Source organism: Lontra canadensis, unplaced genomic scaffold, assembly GCF_010015895.1.
Source record: "Lontra canadensis isolate GAN:19392208 unplaced genomic scaffold, GSC_riverotter_1.0 scaffold99, whole genome shotgun sequence".
In the NCBI taxonomy this organism is placed as follows: Eukaryota; Metazoa; Chordata; class Mammalia; order Carnivora; family Mustelidae; genus Lontra; species Lontra canadensis.
In genome coordinates, this window is record NW_022631093.1 from 5,367,087 (window position 1) to 5,386,188 (window position 19,102).

At 36.6% G+C, this 19,102-nt stretch overlaps 1 protein-coding gene and 1 pseudogene across 1 annotated transcript in view; one reads left to right on the forward strand and one right to left on the reverse strand.

Moving 5' to 3' along the window:
- Positions 1-19,102, forward strand: part of SMAD5 (SMAD family member 5) — a 51,249-nt gene extending 32,147 nt beyond the window's left edge. The window contains exons 4-7 of the mRNA XM_032837759.1: positions 858-977; positions 13,554-13,775; positions 15,579-15,835; positions 17,398-19,102. Of these exons, the coding sequence (XP_032693650.1) occupies positions 858-977; positions 13,554-13,775; positions 15,579-15,835; positions 17,398-17,541 (743 nt within the window). The 3' untranslated portion in view covers positions 17,542-19,102. The remainder of the gene's footprint in view (positions 1-857; positions 978-13,553; positions 13,776-15,578; positions 15,836-17,397) is intronic.
- Positions 2,290-2,632, reverse strand: LOC116855181 (annotated as a pseudogene).

Sequence of the window (19,102 nt, forward strand, 5' to 3'; positions counted from 1 at the left end):
GAAAGACAGAAATAGAGCTGTAGCTTCTGCAGAGATTTTTTAACTACGAGGGCTGGAATTCAGATTGTCTAGTTCACATTCAGATGTCCTAAGAATTACCTAATCATTTAGTAAGGCATTACAGCCATTTCAGGATATTGAAAGAATTAAATGTCTACTTGCTGTTCATGTTGGTAGTCCGATCATACAGGTGGAGAGTATAGTTTTAGTTTTTGGTATTAATTAACAACATATAGTATGTGATCTTGGTAATTTCAAAGTGTCTCTGTAGAGGTACACTCAAACTAGGTTAATCTGCGTCCTCCAGATTGGTCTGTAGTTGTTGCAGTTCCTCCCAGCATGGGTCTAAGCACATAAAGACAAAATTCTTGACCTTGAATTCTATTTTAGTGAATTTCAGCACTGATCTACTATCCTGGATTGAACTGAATATATGTGGTCCTTTAGCAGGTTTTCAGTAACTAATAGGTGTGCTGTCTTTTCTCCTTTTCTCTTGCCTCAGGTAGCATCCTACATTTTTGTTTGTCTATAATGTTCAGTGACAAACCCTGTTAGTAATCTTAGGAAATTTTTTTTTAAAGATTTTATTTATTTATTTGACAGAGATCACAGTAGGCAGAGAGGCAGGCAGAGAGAGAGGGGGAAGCAGGCTCCCTGCTGAGCAGAGAGCCAGATGCGGGACTTGATCCCAGGACCCTGAGATCATGACCCAAGCCAAGGGCAGAGGCTTAACCCACTGAGCCATCCAGGCGCCCCAATCTTAGGAACTTTTTAATGCTTTTAGAATACTTTTAAGCAGGATGAAGGTATTAATAATTCTTTTGGGACTTTAACTTTTCTCATATTCTTCTTCTTAGCTGATACTCCTCCTCCTGCCTATATGCCACCAGATGATCAAATGGGTCAAGATAATTCCCAGCCAATGGATACAAGCAATAATATGATTCCTCAGATTATGCCCAGTATATCCAGCAGAGGTAAGAGAAATTTCATCATAATTTGTTGTTACTGCTATTTTGTTTTTAACTTCTTACCATTTTTTAAAAAACTTTATGAAGTGTTGTTTATAAACCATAACATTTATCCATGTATATGATTCAGTGACTTGTAGTAAACGTATAACGTTTTGTACCATCACCACAATCTAGTTTTAGAACATTTTCATAATCCTTTTAAAAGATAACCTTGTACACATTTTCAGTCTATCCTTGCTCCTGTCCTCAGCTCCAGACAGCCTCTAATCTGTTGTCTGTATATATAGATTTACCTTTTTTAAATATTTCATGGAAGTAGAATCGCATAATGTATAGTTGTTTGCATCTGGCTTCTTTCACTTAGCGTAATGTTTTCAAGGTTCTTTCATGTTGAAACATGTATCGGTAGTTTTTTCCTTTTTATTGCTGAACTGTTTTCCATTGTATGGATGTACCATATTTTTTTAGCTGTTCACCAGTTGGTGGACATTTGAATTATTTCTAGTTTTTGGCTAGTATGACTACTACTCTAAGGAACATTTGCATATAAGTTTTTGTATGGGTTTTGTTTTTATTTTTCTTGGGAAAATACCTAAGACTGGAATTTCTAAGTCAATATGGTGAATTTACCTATTTAAGAAAAACTGCCAAATTTCTCCAAAATAGCAGTGCTGTTTTTATATTCTCACCATTAACATATGAGGGTTCCAGTTTCTCCATATGCTCTTAATTATTTTTTAAAGATTATTTATTTGAGAGAGAGAAAGCACAAGCAGGGGGAGCAGCAGAGAGAGAAGGAGTCCAATGAGGTGCTCCATCCCAGGACCCTGGAGTCCTCACCTGAGCTGCATCCCAGGACCCTGGAGTCATGACCTGAGCTGAAGGCAGATGCTTAACCAACTTAGCACCCAGACACCCCATCTCCATATGCTCTTGATTCTTGTTACTGTCAGTATTTTGGATGTACCCATTTTAGTGGGTATGAGGTTTTAATGTGTGCTTCTGTTTAGTTTGCATTTAATTTTCCATCATTTCTGTAATCAGTGATGATGATGAGCATTTTTTATGTACTTATTAGCTGTTCGTGTATCTTTTTTTTCATGACCTATTTAAATCTCTTGCCCAGTTTTAATTGGGTTGTTTGTTTTATTTTTGAGATGTGAGAGTTCTTTATATATTCTGGTTAGAAGTCCTTCATTAGATGTATGATTTGCAGATGTTTTTGTTTACTCTGGATTGTTGATGCATTTTCTTAATGTCTTTTGAAACACAAAAGTTTTCAACCTTTTTTGGGGGGCACAATTTTATTTTCTATTCAGTAAGTTGAAATCCTTGAGGGGTACAATATCACATGGATTCTGTGGCAGATGACTTTAGCAGGAAGGTTGCTTGGGAATTTGGTACAAACAAGGCTACTGTTTCCATGAGCACGAGTTACTTTTCCCCAGATTACTCTGATTTTGTACAGATTGCCATCAGGAGTCACTGTGTTGTTCTTTGATTTGTACACAGAAGCACATCTCTTGCCTCCGTAAGAGTTCAGTTTCATTTTGAGCATAAACACCTTCAATTTTAAGAAGAGCTGTGCACTCCTTCTAGTTCAGAAGACCTCACTTAGAGCTAGCAAAAATGTCTCTGGACCATAGCCTTCCAGACATATGTGTCAGTTTAGGAGTTCTGTTCCCAGCAGGCCTCTGTAGGCTGTACGATGGCAGAAAGAGCTGAAAGTTTTAAATTTTGAGGGTCTAGTTTATCACTTCTTTCTTCCCTTGTTCTTGTTTTTGATGTGCATCTGGGAAATCTTCGTCTATCCCAAAGTCATGAAAATTTTGTTTTGTCTTATAGAAGTTCTGTAGCCTTAGCTTTCACATTTAGGTCTGTGATTTATTTTGAGTTAAGCTTTCTGTATGGTAGAGATCTAAATTCATCTTTGTGCATGTAGGCATCCATTTGGTTCTAGCGCTGTTTTGTGGAAAATGGTATCTACCATTTCTCCACTGAATTGCCTTAGCATGCCTTAGTTTTTCCGTAATCAGTGGAATAAATGTAAGAGTTTATTACAGGACTCAATCTATTCATTGATTTTTATGTCTGTACTTCATAGTCTTAAAATACATACTAAAGCTTCATAGTAAGTTTTGAAAACAAAAAGTGTTAATCCTCCAACTTTGTTCTTCTTCAAAATTGTTTAGCAGTTCTGCATTCTTCTCATTTGCCTATTATTTTAGTAGTTAATTTCTGCCTCTCCAAAAATCCCCTCCTTGGATTGTGATAGAGATCACGTTGAATCTAAATCAGTGGGGGAGGTTTTCCATCATCTTCCAGTGCATAGATTTGGTATGTCTTGTCATTTATTTAGATCTTCCAGTGTTCAAGTTAAATTTTTTTACTTTAGCATCTCTTTATAGATATATTCTGAAGTGAATGGAATTTGGTTTCTTCTTAATTAAATATATTGAAATACAATTGGTTTTTCTTATATTAATCTTGTAACCTGCAACCTTGCTGAATTCATTTATAAATTCTGGTAGGGATTTTTTTGTGTGTGTGTGCTTATCTCTCTGGATTCCGTAGGATCTTCTAAATATAAGAATGTGTTCGTGACAAATAGCATATTTTTCTCCCTGCTATCGAATCTGGATGCCTTTAATTTTTTTTTCTCTCTCTCTCTCTCATTATTAGAGGGCATGTATGAAAAACCTATAGCTATCATCATCCTTAATGGTAAAAGACTGAATTACTATTCCCCTATAATTGGAAACAAGAGAAGAATGCCTGTTCTCACTACTTCTTTTTACCATCATTCTGGAAGGGCTAGCCATAAACTATTAGTTCTGTTCCTAGTTTGCTGAGAATTTTTACCATGAGTGGATGTTGGATTTTGTCAGAAGCTTTTTCTGCATCTGTTGAGATGATCAGATGAGGTTTCTTTCTTTTTTCTATTTGATGTATATTACAAGAACTTATTTTCTGATATGAAACCAGGCTTTTATTCCTGGGATATTCTCATGTGGTCTTGGTGTATAATTCTTTTTAATACATTTCTAGATTAGATTTACTGATATTTTGTTGAATATTTTTGCTTGTATATTCGTGAGGCAGGGATTGTGATGTCTTTATTTAGCATTGGTGTCAGGGTAATAATGATCTCATGGAATGAGTTGGGAAGTGTTCCCTTGTGTTTTTGGAAGGGCTTATTTGTATTATTTCTTTTTTAAATATTTGATAGAATTTACCAGTGAAGCTATTTGGGTTTAGACTTTTCTTTATGGGGAAATTTTTAATTACTGATTCAATTTCCTTAGTTGGATCAGTCTATTCAGAGTCTCTGCTTTTTCTTGAGTCAGCTTTGATAATTTGTGTCTTGCTAGGAGTTTTTCCATTTTGTCTGAATTGTCTAATTTGTTGGCATAAAGTTTTTCATAATATATTTTATAATAGTTATAATTTCCTTAGGGGTTAGTGGTGATGTCTTCATTCCTGGTTTTGGTATTTTGTGTCTTGGTTGGTTTAGCTAAGGGATTGTTAATTTTGTTGATCTTTAGAAAGAACCAGGTTTCTTTTTTTCATTGATTTCCAAATTCATTTGCTATTATTTTCTTTATTCTGCTTACTCTACTTTTAGTTTGCTTTTTTTTTATAGTTTCTTAAGATGAAATCTTTGGTTATTGGTTTCAGTGTTTCTACATTTTTAGCATAGGAGTTCAAGACCACTCCTTTAGTTGCATCCCATAATTTTGGTATGTTTTGTTTTTATGCTTATTTAGTTCAAAATTTTTTTCAAGTTCCCTTGTGATGTTTTACTTTGACCCTTGGATTATTTAGTAACACATTAATCAGTTTCCATATATTTTGGGATTTCCCCATTTTTTCTGTTGATTCCTAATCTGATTCCATGTTGATTACAAAGCATTGAACATACTTTGTATGATTCCAGTTCTTTTTAAAATTTATTGAGAATTGTTTTATGTATGTTTTATGTAGCCTGTGATCTAAGAATGATTTTTAGATTATTAAAGAGTTGTTAAAGAAGAAGAATATGTGACAAAGATAGTATGTGACTTACGAAACCTAAAATATTTGCATCCCACTTGGTCATGTATTTAATCCCTTTTGTATGTTCCTGGATTTGGTGGACAAGAAAGATTTGCCAACCCCGGGCACAGCAATGGTCTGTTTTAGAGAATATTCCATGTGCATTTGAAAAAACAAGACAAAAAAAACCCTATACATTTTGATACTGTAGGGTGTCCTAAATTCTGTGCATTTTATTTAGATCAGGTTGGTTGATAGTGTTGTTGTTCAAGTCTTCTGTATCCTTGCATATTTTCTTTCTAATTGTTGTATTAGTTGTTGAGAGTGTGAGATTGCAGGTTGGGATATCCCCAACTGTTGTTATTGGATCATTTATTTCTGCTTTCATTCATGCTGGTTTTTGCTTCATTGCTTTGGGGGCTCTGTTGGTAAAGTAAACAACTCAGTATGATTTCGTATATTCACAGAGACATGCAAAGCATCACCACTGTCCATTTCCAGAACTTCTCATCATCTCAGACAGAACTCTATACCCATTAAACAGTAACCCCTCTCCCCTTAGCCCTTTGGTAATCACCATTCTACTTTCTGTCTCAATGAATTTGCCAGGTGGAATCTTATAATATTTGTCCTTTTGTAACTAGCTTTTTTCAGTTAGCTTAATCTTTTCAAGGTTTATTCATGTTATAGCATGTATTAGAATTTCATTTCTTTCCAAGATTGAATGTGTTCTCTTGGATGCATATCCCACATTTTGTTAACCCATTTAACAGTTGGTGGACATTTGGGTTGTTTCTGCCTTTTGGTAGAATAGTGAATAATGCCATCATGAATATTACTGTACAGGTATTGCTGGACTGTGCTTTTTAAATCATTTGGTATCCTATGACTGGGAGTAGAATTGCTGGATTTTATGGTAATTCTATTTAACTTTTTGAGGAATTGCCAAACAGTTTTCCACAGCAGCTATACCATTTACACATTAACACTAGCCGTGCTTTAGAGTTCTTTCTCTACATTCTTGCCAATACTTGTTAATTTCCATCTTTTTTTTAATACAGTAGCCATCCTAATGGATGTGAATTGGTATCTCATTGTTCTAAAGTCACTTTTTAAAAAAGATTTTATTCATTTGAGAGAGAGAGCACATGCCCATGAGAGCATGTGGGGATGGGGGGGGACAGAAGGAGAGGGAGAGGCAGACTCCCCACTGAGAAGGGAACTGGATTTGGAGCCAGTCCCAGGACCCCAAGATCATGGAAGGCAGGTGCTTAACTGAGCCACCCAGGTGCTCCTGAAGTCACTTTGTTTTGAGACTTTAATCTTCTTAGTTTATAACAAGTTTAGGAGAAGTTCGGTACTGCCATTTTATACATTTCTTAAAAGAATGATGTTTTTGTGTGCTTTGTATGTGTGTGTGATGATACTGAAGGAGTGAGTGTATGTCACACTTTGTTTTTCCGGGAACCCCACATTTCTAAGAACAGTTAAATGTCAGCCCTCCTTAGTAGTCTTGTTAATGTGTGGATACTGTCTTTGCTTTTTCAAGGTGTAGAACTTATCTAGGACTTATATCATACTAATTTTCTTATAATTTATACAGTCTACCTTCACATAGAACAGAATGTCACTGGAGGTGAATTCCTGTACTGCTCCTTACTCGCTTTTTAGCCTCAGTTAGCATTTAAAGTCTCTCTACTTCTCTTTCTCATTTGTACATTAAACAGAATATTTACACAGGAATTATTAGTTGTTGATTGGATTAGACACTATGTATAATGGCTCTAACATAGTGCATCAGGGGATGACCAGTAAATGGTGTTCTCATTCTTATTTTGAGACTTCGGGCTGGATTTACTTCCGTTGCCGTCTTCCTTCCCTTCTTTGTCCTAGCTGTCCAGAGATCAGCGTGCATGCGGCTCCATGGTGGTGTCTGTTGGGTAATCCTTGCACTATCATTTGTCGCAGCCAAACAGCTGAGTCCCCTTAGGGAGACTTGGCACTCAAGTCATCTTGCCCTCGTTGATGTCTTTTTTCACCAAAGTTTCCTGTCATTTCAGTCCTATTTCGTGTTTTTTCTCTCTGTTTTATTTTGACAGAGGTGGCAGAAGGGACATCAGAGTGAAATTGCAGCGCCTTGAATTGCCAGTTGACAATATGTCCTTTGCCTTGAGCAGAGCTCTTCTTTTTCTTTTCTCTGAACCAAAGTTGTCTTTTTAGTTTTGCTTAGCAATTTTTTCTTTGCAAGCTTCTGTTCATTTTTGGCTCTAGCTTTCCTGACACTATTCTTATAACTGCTTACAACTCATTTGTATGTGTCTTTGCTTGTGGGCCCCCCCCATTCTATCTTTTATATAAACTTCATATTCTGAGCCCTTAGGACTTCTCTTTATGGGTCCACATTGGTTTACTTTTTTCTCTTCCTCCTCATCTGAATTCTTTGCAATTCAGTAATCAAAACGGAGTCTTAAAAGTTAACCTGTTATTTTGTATTGCCTACCTAGTCCACATAGCCACTCTTAAGAGTTTTTTGGATATTTTTAATTTGTGCCTTTTTTGAAAGGGAATTTGAGAGTTCCTGACTTCTCTTTCTGATTTCAGCCCCAAGAAAGATAATCCACCAGCACTGGGTGAAAAATTTACATGTGTCCCTCCCATGTATTACATCTATTATGAATTGTTGACTTCTACAGTAATAAGAGTTTGGCTGGTAATTTTTTTTGTATATATATCTGTCTCTGTAGGCAGTTCTGGCATTTGACATTAGATTGTATACCAGCTTTTATCCAAAGTTCATGCTCACTTAGTTGTGTGTGTGTTTTTTTCTTTAAGATTTTTTTTTTATTTCTTATTTAACAGAGGGAGAGATCACAAGTAGGCAGAGAGGCAGGCAGAGAGAGAGGAAGAAGCAGGCTCCCTGCTGAGCAGAGAGCCCGATGTGGGACTTGATCCCAGAACCCTGAGATCATGACCTGAGCCGAAGGCAGAGGCTTAACCCAATGAGCCACCCAAGCGCCCCACTTTTAGTTTTTTTTAAAACAGACTTCATGGGGCACCTGGGTGGCTCGGTGGGTTAAAGCCTCTGCCTTCGGCTCAGGTCATGATCCCAGGGTCCTGGGATCGAGTCCCACATTGGGCTCTCTGCTCAGCAGGGAGCCTGCTCCCCCCACCCCCTTCCTGCCTCTCTGCCTACTTGTGATCTCTATCTGATAAATAAATAAAATCTTAAAAAAAAAATAAAACAGACTTTATTTTTCATTTGAGTTTTAGGTTCACAGCAAATAAGAGTGGAAAGTAGAGCGAGTTCCCACACACCCTCTGTCTCCACACATGCACAGCCTTGCCAACTACCAAAACCCTATACTGGAGTGGTACATTTTTTTTGTTTGTTTTTTAAAAGATTTTATTTATTTATTTGACAGACAGAGATCACGAGTAGGCAGAGGGGCAGGCAGAGAGAGAGGAAGGGAAGCAGGCTTCCTGCTGAGCAGAGAGCCTGATGCGGGGCTCAATCCCAGGACCTTGGTTGGGATCACGACCTGAGCCGAAGGCAGAGGCTTTAACCCACTGAGCCACCCAGGCGCCCCTGGAATGGTACGTTTTTACAGACTTAGCTATCTTCACACATCACCCAAAATCGATGGTTTACATTAGGGTTCATTTTTGCTGTTGTATGTTTTGTGGATTTTAACAAATGAATAATGAGAGGAATGTACTACTATCGTACTGGTAACATGCAGAAATATATCTACAGTATACAGAATAGTTTTACTGCTGTAACAATCCTCTGCGCTCTGCCTGTTCATTCCTCACTCTTTCTGACCTGCAACCGCTGATATTTTTACTGTCTGCATAGTTTTGCCTTTTCCAGAATGTCATTTCATTAGAATCATACAGTATATAGCTTGTCAGATTGGTTTATTTCACTTAGTAACATGCATTTTAAGTTCCCTCATCCCTTTTCTTTTTTTTTTTTTTAAAGATTTTATTTATTTATTTGACAGAGATCACAAGTAGGCAGAGAGGCAGGCAGAGAAGGGGGGGAAGCTCCCTGCGGAGCAGAGAGCCTGATGTGGGGCTCGATCCCAGGACCCTGGGATCATGACGTGAGCTGAAGGCAGAGGCTTTACCCCACTGAGCCACCCAGGCGCCCCTCCCTCATCCCTTTTCATGCCTTGCTAGCTCATTTCGTTGTAGAGCTGAGTAATATTCCATCATCTGGAAATTACCACAGTTTATCCATTCACCTGCAAAAGGACATCTTGGTTGCTTTCAAGTTTTGGCAATCATGAATAGAGCTGCTATAAACATCTGTTTGTAGGTTTTTATCTGGACATAAGTTTTTAGCTCCTTTGTGTAAGTACTGAGGAGCATGTTTGTGGATTGTATGGTGAGAGTGTGTTTAGTTTTGTAAGAAACCACCAAACTGTCTTCCAGAGTGGCTATACCATTTTATATTCCACTAGCAGTGAATGCGAATTCCTGTTGTTCCACATCCTCCCCAGCTTTTGATGTTGTCACTGTTTTGGATTTTGGCCGTTCTTACGGGTATATCATGGTATTTTATTGCTATCTTAATTTACATTTACTGATTACACATGATGTGGAGTATGTTTTTATATGCTTATTTCTTATGCATATATCTTCTTTGATGAGGTGGCTCTTTATGTCTTTGACCCATTTTTTAAATTGGGTTGCTTATTTTCTTGAATTTTAAGAGTTCTTTGTATATTTTGGATACTGGTCCTTTACCAGGTATGTCTTTTGTACATATTTTCTCCCAGTCTATGGCTTGTCTTCTTATCCTGTTTATAGTGCCTTTTCCAGAGCAGAAGTTTTAATTTTTAGTAAAATCTGGCCTAGCAGTTCTATCATGGTTCATGCCTTGGTGTTGTCACTACCATATTCCTGGGCCATCTAGATTTTCTGCTATGTTACCTTCTAGAACTGTTATAGTTCTCTGTTGTACATTTAGGTCTGTGACCAGCCTTGAGGTAATTTTTGTGAAGGATGTGAGGTCTGTGTGTAGATTAATTTTTTTGCATGTGAATATCTGTTGTTGTAGTATTTGTTGAAAAGACTGTCTTTTCTCCATTATTGTCTTTTGTTCCTTCATCAGAAAACAGTTAACTGTATTTATATAGGTCTTTTTCTGGGCTCTCTCTTCTGTTCCTGTTTGTGTATTCTTTTTGCCAGTACCATACTGTCTTGATAACTGTAGCTTTATGTTAAGTTGAATAGCATCAGGCTTCTGATTTTGTTCTTCTTCAGTATCATATTGGGTGTTCTGGATCTTTTGCTGCCCCAAATAAACTTTAGGATTGGTTTGTTGATATCCACAAAATGATTTGCTGGGATTTTGATTGGGATTGCATTGGTTATCTATAGATCATATTGGGAAGAACTGAATTCTTGGCAATATTAAGGCTTCTTTTCCATGAATGTGGGCTGTCTATTTAATTTATTTAGTTCCTCTTTGATGTCTGTCTTTGGGGTTTTATAGTTTCTTCATCTAGATCTTGTACCTATTTTGATTTTTACCTAAGCATTTCTTATTTTGAATGCTAATATAAGTGGTGATGAATTTTTAATTTCAAATTTCACATGTTCGTTGTTGGTATATAGCAAAGTGATTCACTTTTGTGTATTAACCTTACATCTTGTGATCTTGCTATAATAGCTTAATTAGTTCCAGGAGGGTTTTTTTTGTCTTTCTTTTTTTTTTTTTTTCAGGTTTTCTAGATAGGCAGTCATATCATCTGTGAACAAAGATGATTTTACTTATTCTTTCCAATTTGTATACCTTTTATTACCCTTTCTCTTACTGTATTAGCTAGGACTTCTAGTGCAGTGTTGGAAAAGGAGTGGTAAGAACATCCTTGTTAATGATCTTGGCAGGAAGTCTTCTAGTTCCTCACCATTAAGTATGAAGTTAGGTATAAGTTTCCTGTAAATGTTCTTTATCAAATTGTAGAAGTTATCCTCTATTCCTAGCTTGCTAAGAGTCTCACTTGTTTTTTTTAGTTCGTATTTTTGTTTAGAGTAATTTTACAAATACTCATATATGTCTTTCAGGTTGCTGATGCAGACAGAGGCTTGTTTTATAAATATAAATCTTGATTAGATTGTGCTAGAAAAACAATCTAAAATGTTAAAACACACCTGTTGAAAAACTTTGGGACACAGCATAAGCAGTTCTAAGAGGGAAGTTTATAGTAGTGCAGGCCTACTTTAAGAAACAAGAAAAATCTGAAATAAACCATCTAACCTTACACCTAAAAGATCTAGTAAAAGAAGAAACAAAGCTTTAAATCAACCAATATGTTATAATACATTAGTAACATGAAGGATAAAAACCATATAATTGTCTCAGTAGATGCAGAAGCGTTTGACAGAAATCATTATCTGTTTATGATGGAAATGCAACAAAGTGGATTTAGAGGAAACGTACCTCAATATAGTAAAGATGATATATGACAAACCCACAACTAACATCATTCTCATTGGTGAAAAGCTGGAAGTTTTAAGATGAGGAACAAGATAAGGATGTCCATTCTTGCCACTTACTTGTATTCAGCATAGTACTGGAAGACCTAACTGCCACAGTCAGACGAGAAAAAGAAAGAAAAGCCACCCATACTGGAAAGGAAGAAGTAAAACTATCACTTGCAAATTATGTGGGGTGTGTGTGTATAAAATCCTGAAGACTTCACCAAAAAAACTACTAGAACTAAGAAATGAAATCAGTAAAGTTGCAGGGTCAACTTTAGATCATTTGAATAGGATAGAGAGCCCAGAAATAAACTCATGCTTATATGGTCAGTTAATCTGACAAAAGAGGAAAGAATATACAATAGGGAAAAGACCGTTTCTTCAGTAAGTGGTGTTGGGAAAACTGGGCAGCTACATATGAAAAATGAAACTGGACTACTTTCTTAAACCATTCACCAAATAAACTCAGGCTAACGACTTTAATGTGAGACCTGAAACCATGAAACTTCTTAAAAAAACAGGGCAGTGATCACTTGGACATCAGCCTTAGCAACATATTTATGGGATATGTCTCCTCAGGCAAGGAAAATAAAGACAAAAGTTAACTATTAGGACTACACCAAAATAAAAAGCTTTGTAACAGTTACAGAAACCTTCAACAAAAGGAAAACGCAGTCTGCTGGATGTGAGAATATATTTATAAATGATATATCTGATAAGGGGTAATATCCAAAATAAATAAAGAACTTATACAACTCAAAAAAAAAAACAAACCCAAAACCAAAATCAAACAAAAATTAGATTAGAAAAATGGGCAGAGAAGCTGAATAGACATTTTTCTGAAGAAGATATACGGAGAGCCAACAGACACATGAAAAGATGTTCAGCATCACTAATCATCAGGGAAATGCAAATCAAATCGCAGTAAGATGCCACCTCACACCAGTTTGAATGGCTAGTATCAAAGGACTTAAGTATTGACAAGGATATGGAGAGAAGAGAATCCTTGTGCACTGTTTGTGGGAGTATATATTGGTGCAGCCACCGTGGAAAACAGTATGCAGATTCCTAAGAAAATTAAAAACAGAAATACCATATTATCCAGTAATTCTACTACCAGGTACTTACCTAAAGAAAGCGAAACACTAATTTTTTTTTTTCGAAAACACTAATTTGAAAAGATAAATGTACCCCTGTTTTGTTGTAGCATTTACAATAGTCAAGATATGGGAGTAACCTGAGTGTCCCTCGATAGATAAGCAAATAAAGGAGATATATACACAGTGGAATATTATTCAACTATAAAAATGAATGAGCTCTTGCCATTTTGCAGAAGATGGTTGGACCTAGAGGGTATTATGCTAAATGAAGTCAGACAAAGAAAGACAAATACCATGTGATTTCACACATATGTAGAATCTAAAAAACCAAGCAAATGAACAAATAAAAAATCAGAATTAGACTCATAAATACATAGAACAAACTGATGGTTACTGGAGGGGGTAGAGTACAAAATAGGAAAAGAGGATTAAAAGGTACAAAATTCCAGTTAACACATGAAGTAAGTTATGGAGATGGAAAGTACAGCGTAGGGAATAATAATATAATAATATTGTACAGTGTTGTTCGGTGACAGATGGCAACTATGTTTATCATGGTGAGCACTGAGTAAGATACAGGAATATCTAGCCACTATTGTTATACACTTGAAACCATTATGCTATTGTATGTCAACTCTACTTCAATAATAAAAAAATTTAAAAAAATAAATGTGATATTATCCATCCTTACATTTGTATTTGGGTAAGTTTTAAAATCATTGTATTCAAGGCATTACTGATTTTTCTTTTTTTTTTTTTTTTTTAAAGATCCAAACTTTTTTCCCAACACCACTTACTGAAGAGTCTGTCCTCCAGAGAGGACAGCAAGACTGAAGTGAAATATGTGAAAGTATTTTTCATAGAGTGCTTGGGTTCACTTAAAGGGAAACATAAAGAATCCTGGGTTTCTTATTCACTCACTAATCATTTTTTCTGTCTGGTTTGTTTACAGATGTTCAGCCTGTTGCCTATGAAGAGCCCAAACATTGGTGTTCAATTGTCTACTATGAATTAAACAATCGTGTTGGGGAGGCTTTTCATGCATCTTCTACTAGCGTGTTAGTAGATGGATTCACAGACCCTTCGAATAACAAAAGTAGATTCTGCTTGGGGTTGTTGTCAAATGTTAATCGTAATTCAACAATTGAAAACACTAGGCGACATATTGGAAAAGGTAATTTTGTCATTTCCCTGCGTTCAGTTGAAATCAGTCATTTGTTGTGCTCACTGTGTACCGTGAGTTGTGTAAAGTCATCTATACCACGAGCCTGAGGCACGGGCTCTGCCCTCAAGTGTCAGGTGCTAGAGAGTGAATTAAGTCAAGACCTGATCAGTTCTCTTTTCCTTATCCTTATTGTCATAGTACTTAGTCTCTGAAATCATACTATTCCTATATTTATTTTTTGAGTGTCTTCTTGACTGGAATATAAGCTTTACAGAAGTTTGCTTTGTTCACAGCATTATTTTCAGCAGCCAGAACAGTGCCTGGCTCATAGTAAGTACAGACAAATATTTGTGAAATATATGAATGCTGGTGAAGGATTAGAATTTTTTAATTACGGTATTTTGAGTTGAGGTGCCTTGTAACAATTCCTGTTATGTTGGAGGAGCTGGGTTATAGTTAAGAAGTCCAGTTTGAATGATAGCAAGTCTCCAGTGGCTTCATCACCACCCCTCCTACCTTTTAAATTCAGGTAACTAGGTTTTATTTCCATTTCATCCCACAAGACAGTTGCCACAACAAACAAGGAACTTTTCCCACCTCCGTGAAATGTCTTGAGTCTCATGTATCAAGTGGTCAGGAAGGAAACCTTTCCCAGGTGGAGCGTATTGCCTGGCTTTTAAGTTTAGTTTTTGCCACTAGCTCTGTTTTGTTTCCTGGATTTGAGAAAGTCTTAGTCCAGGTTAGATAGAACAGAAGGTACACTTATACCCTTTACCTACGAACAGTAAACTTTTATTTGTACCTACAGGAGGTACAATTATAATTGTGATGTGATTTCTTAGAGAAGAGATTCAGCAAAATACTATGGCCAAAAATAAGTTGAAAAGAAATTTCTGTTCTTTTTTGACTCTTGCTAACTTGGCATTGATTTTGTGGGTGAAATGCCTCACTTCTATGTATTGGTTTTCCCACTGCAGGAGAATGATTTTAGAGAAATCTACCTGGTGAATTCTTAAATTCTACAATCTGTTTTCCCATTTTTCCTAGTATCTAGTTTTAGGATCCCTTCCTCCATGGGTCATTTTATTTGCTCAGAACAAAAAACAAAACATAGTTTTTCGTACCATAGCCTAATATAAGTCTTTGACTCACATGTGTATGAGGTATGAGTGTACAGGGATCATCTTTTTAGCACTGTTTGTAGTGGTGAAAAGTTGGAAATAACTTCAGCTTTAGCTGTATAATTTGAAGTTTTAATATTGAAACTGTGTTCACATATTACTTACATACATATTTTTAAAATACCCAAACCACTCTTTTCAAGGGAAATAAAATAAATCTGCCATTTAAAGTCTTTTCCTGTGACCTGAAATTACATATACGACTTAGGGTCTTTTTTAATACTCCTGTACTCCATTAGTAAAAAGAAAGCGGAGCATCTTGCCAGTTGTCTCTTCGTGATAGTTAAATTAACTTAGCACCAAGTGCTTCTTTGAAAAGACTGATCATAGGTGCTTTTTGGTCTTTTTGCCTTCGCTTTCTCTCACAGAGATATTAAATGATTGTTGGCAAAGAGAAAATAACCTAAGAACTGATAAACCTGAGGCTTAAGTCTTACTAGTTATTTAAGGACCATTGGAGAGCTCTTGATTCTCTTTGGCAGTGTAAGGCCCTCTAGTGGTAGCTTCTGTCTACAGACTGCTGGGCATTTGCTGTAGGTTAGTGGGTATTCTTGGTTGCACCTTATACTACCTCTTTGGTTTCATTATACTGCTGTATTAAGGTGAGTCTTGTAATGCTCGTCTTTTTAAGGTGTTCACCTGTACTATGTTGGTGGAGAGGTGTATGCAGAGTGCCTCAGTGACAGCAGCATATTTGTTCAGAGTAGGAACTGCAACTTTCATCACGGCTTTCATCCTACCACTGTCTGTAAGATTCCCAGCAGTTGCAGCCTCAAAATTTTTAACAACCAAGAGTTTGCTCAGCTTCTGGCTCAGTCTGTCAACCACGGATTTGAGGCAGTGTATGAGCTCACCAAAATGTGTACTATTCGAATGAGTTTTGTCAAGGTGAGTGGGTTGTAGCCTGTAGCTTAATTAGAGTCACTGTAAATATGTATATTATATTTCTCTAGGTTGTGATTTTAAAAATGCCTTTGTGAAATGAAAGTATTTACTTTTGACCTGACTTAATAGGTTTTTAAATGATACTCTTGAATTTAAAGCTTTAAAACCACACGATAGGTCTAAGTTTTACTTTTATAATCCGGACATTATATAATCCATGATACTGATACTGATTTTGATATTGAATAGGGGCTGAGTTTATAAAGAGCTTCGGTTAAAGACTGAATTGCTAGAAATATTAAAATTGCTTTTGAAGTTCCTTAGCTTCAGCAGTTTCAATTATTATTAGATCCCACTGGGGTGACTTAAAAATTCTTCAGAAGACTAAAATTATCTTCCTTGCATTTAACCTCTGTTACTAAGGATTTGCAAAGTTGAAAGAACTTTTCAAATTTATCATTTGCTCTTGGCCTGATTTTACTGGCCTTCTGAAGATGATGGTTTGTGAGTAAAATTAGGGAAGAATTTTAGTGACACATATAAGCATCTTGTACTCTATCCATTTGGTCCTTAAGGGTTTAGCCAAAGAAGAACAACTGTGAAATTCTTTGAGTGGGCTTTTTCTTGTTGGCATTCAGACCCACAGTCCAGTGTTGCCTTGCTGCTTTGCTATAGGTCTTTTTTATGCATCAGTAGCCCCAAAGGCATTCCCCCTCCATAGAAGCATAACTTCTTAAAAAAACATTTTATTTATTTATTTGATTGAGAGAGAGAGAGAGTATGAGGGTTGGGGAGGAGCAGAGGGAGAATGAGAAGCAGAGGTGAAGCCGGGAGCCTGACTATGCAAAGAAGCGGGGCAAGGATACGAGCCTCAATCCCAGGACTCCTACGAAGTGTGCCACCCAGGTGCCCCAGAAACATAACTTTTATATGTTTAGTCTCTACTTGCCCATTTCCCCCTTCCCAAGCCTTATTTTTCTGGGCCAGCACTACCGAAAGCTGTAAAGCAGAGAGCTTGGTGAATCCAGGCACATAAATGTGAAAAAAATTCTGTTTAGAATTTTAAGCTAAGTGTTCCAGTTTAATTCATCCCAGCTACTTTAATTACAGTTGCATGCATTGATCAGAGCTATAGTGTCTTACCTCATACTTTAAAAAAAAAAAAATCCCAAACCTGAAAACCCAAAACTTTTTCATAGCAAAATCTGATGTGAACTTATATGAGGCTCTTTGTGGGTTTTATTTATCCCATTAAGTGAGAATGTATCTCACTGCAGAAATAATAGTGTTTTAATTATGAGATATTGTACTTTCTGAAGTACAAAACTTTACAAACTTCAAAAAGAGGAAGAATTCTGAAACATATCTCGTTCCAAGGGTTTCTATTAAGGGAATCCTATCTCTTTTACTACTGTAACTCCGTTGCTTTTAACTCCATGGTGAATTCTGAGATTGGTTTTGTGGTCTCTACTGTTAAAGTATCTCTTTGTTAGTATGTTAAAATCGTTTTAGGCTGGTTGACAGTTTAAAGAGGGATTTGCTATGATATCTTTTCATTTTCTTAGGGCTGGGGCGCCGAATATCACCGGCAGGATGTTACCAGCACTCCATGCTGGATTGAGATTCATCTTCATGGGCCTCTTCAATGGCTGGATAAAGTCCTGACTCAGATGGGCTCCCCTCTGAACCCCATATCTTCTGTCTCATAGTGTAGAAGTAGTCTTTTCAATTATATTATTAGTGGACTTGTTTTAATTTTAGGGAAACTTTCAGTACAGATACTGTGAGCTTACATGGAAAACAGATATTATAGCTTATTTTTTTTTCTAAATAATTGTGACCAATACATTTGTATTTGTGATGAATCTACATTTGTTTGTTAGTCATGTTCGTGTGATTAACTCCCAAAAGTGTTGTGAGAAATGCAAAGTAAGTGTTGTACCCCAGTTCACAAGTTTGGCATTGAGCTTAAATTGGGACATAATTTTGCCTTCTTGTCCCAAATGACTTGTTATTTGTTCATTTTTTTTTAAAGTAATACATCACATTATGACAAGTTATAATAGTGTTAGAAGGTATGCCATGAAAAGTCTTCCCTCCTCCTCTTAACCCTATGGAAGCTCTACTTTTACCAGTTTCTTTGTCCTACCAATGTGAAGAAAGTGTGATTCATTGTTTCATAAAATCATATGGTAAGGGCTGAAAAGAAACTATAAAAAAACAACACCACCCTTTTATTTGAAGGAACACTATGCGCTGCTCTTAACAGGTAGTGTTCGGTAAAAGCAAAGTGATAGTTTTCTAGGTGATGTCATGAAATTTACATTTAATACAGCTAAATGTTTGTCAGTCTGTTGTGACTTCACTCAGTATATCTTTTGTAAAACATTTCCTTTTTAAAAAAAAAATATATTGTAAACAACAGATCTCCAGTATATGTCATTTACCCAGAATCTGTCATAAGTACTACTTTATAGCTAGTGACAGTGCACGCGCGGCCTTGTTCAGCTTTGCTGCTTTTGGCCAATGTTGCAAGAACTCTAATTTTGACCTGCATTAATCTTTTATTTTGCACTTTGATGGGTGACAGTTTTTAGTGTAACCTTTTGTGAAACACGCTCAAGTGACTTGGACTTGGATGCTCACCCTTACTTCCTTGGTGCCCCTTTTGTATTAACAAACACTGCAGTTTGTAGACGACAGTTGTAGGAAGTTACACTTTTTCTAGCTTTTGGTGTATTTTCAACCTAGATTATAAGACTGTTATTCTGTAGCTCCAATTTAAGGGGCCTTTTAAATTTCCTACTGCTTTATGGGTGTTACTCATGTTGGAAAATCACACACTTAATCCCATTGCTCTGAGTGGCGTCAGTTGCCCTGAGCAAGGAAAGGACCTGTGTACTGTAGCCAGAAGAGCCTCTTCAGTCTGGCCCAGAGTTGAGGCTCCTGGTCTGGTGCTTGAATGAATACGCCGTGGTTGTGGAGATAGTTGACTTTAGAATAGTCACATATGAAAGACTGCAGACTGTTCTCTCTGTTAACATGCGTGCTGGTTCTTTTCCTTTTTTTTTTTTTGGTACTTTTGTGGATGCTAGTCTCTCAGAACAGTCCTCAAGAGAGGAAAGACAGGAACACTCTAAAATACCCATTCAGTCAGTCATGCTGGAGGGCTTTGGGTAAAGAACTTTTAACCTCATTTTCTAGAGAGCAGTCAGATGGACACTTTGTTATGGCATGAGAACAGAGACATTATTTAAAAAAAAAAAGAAA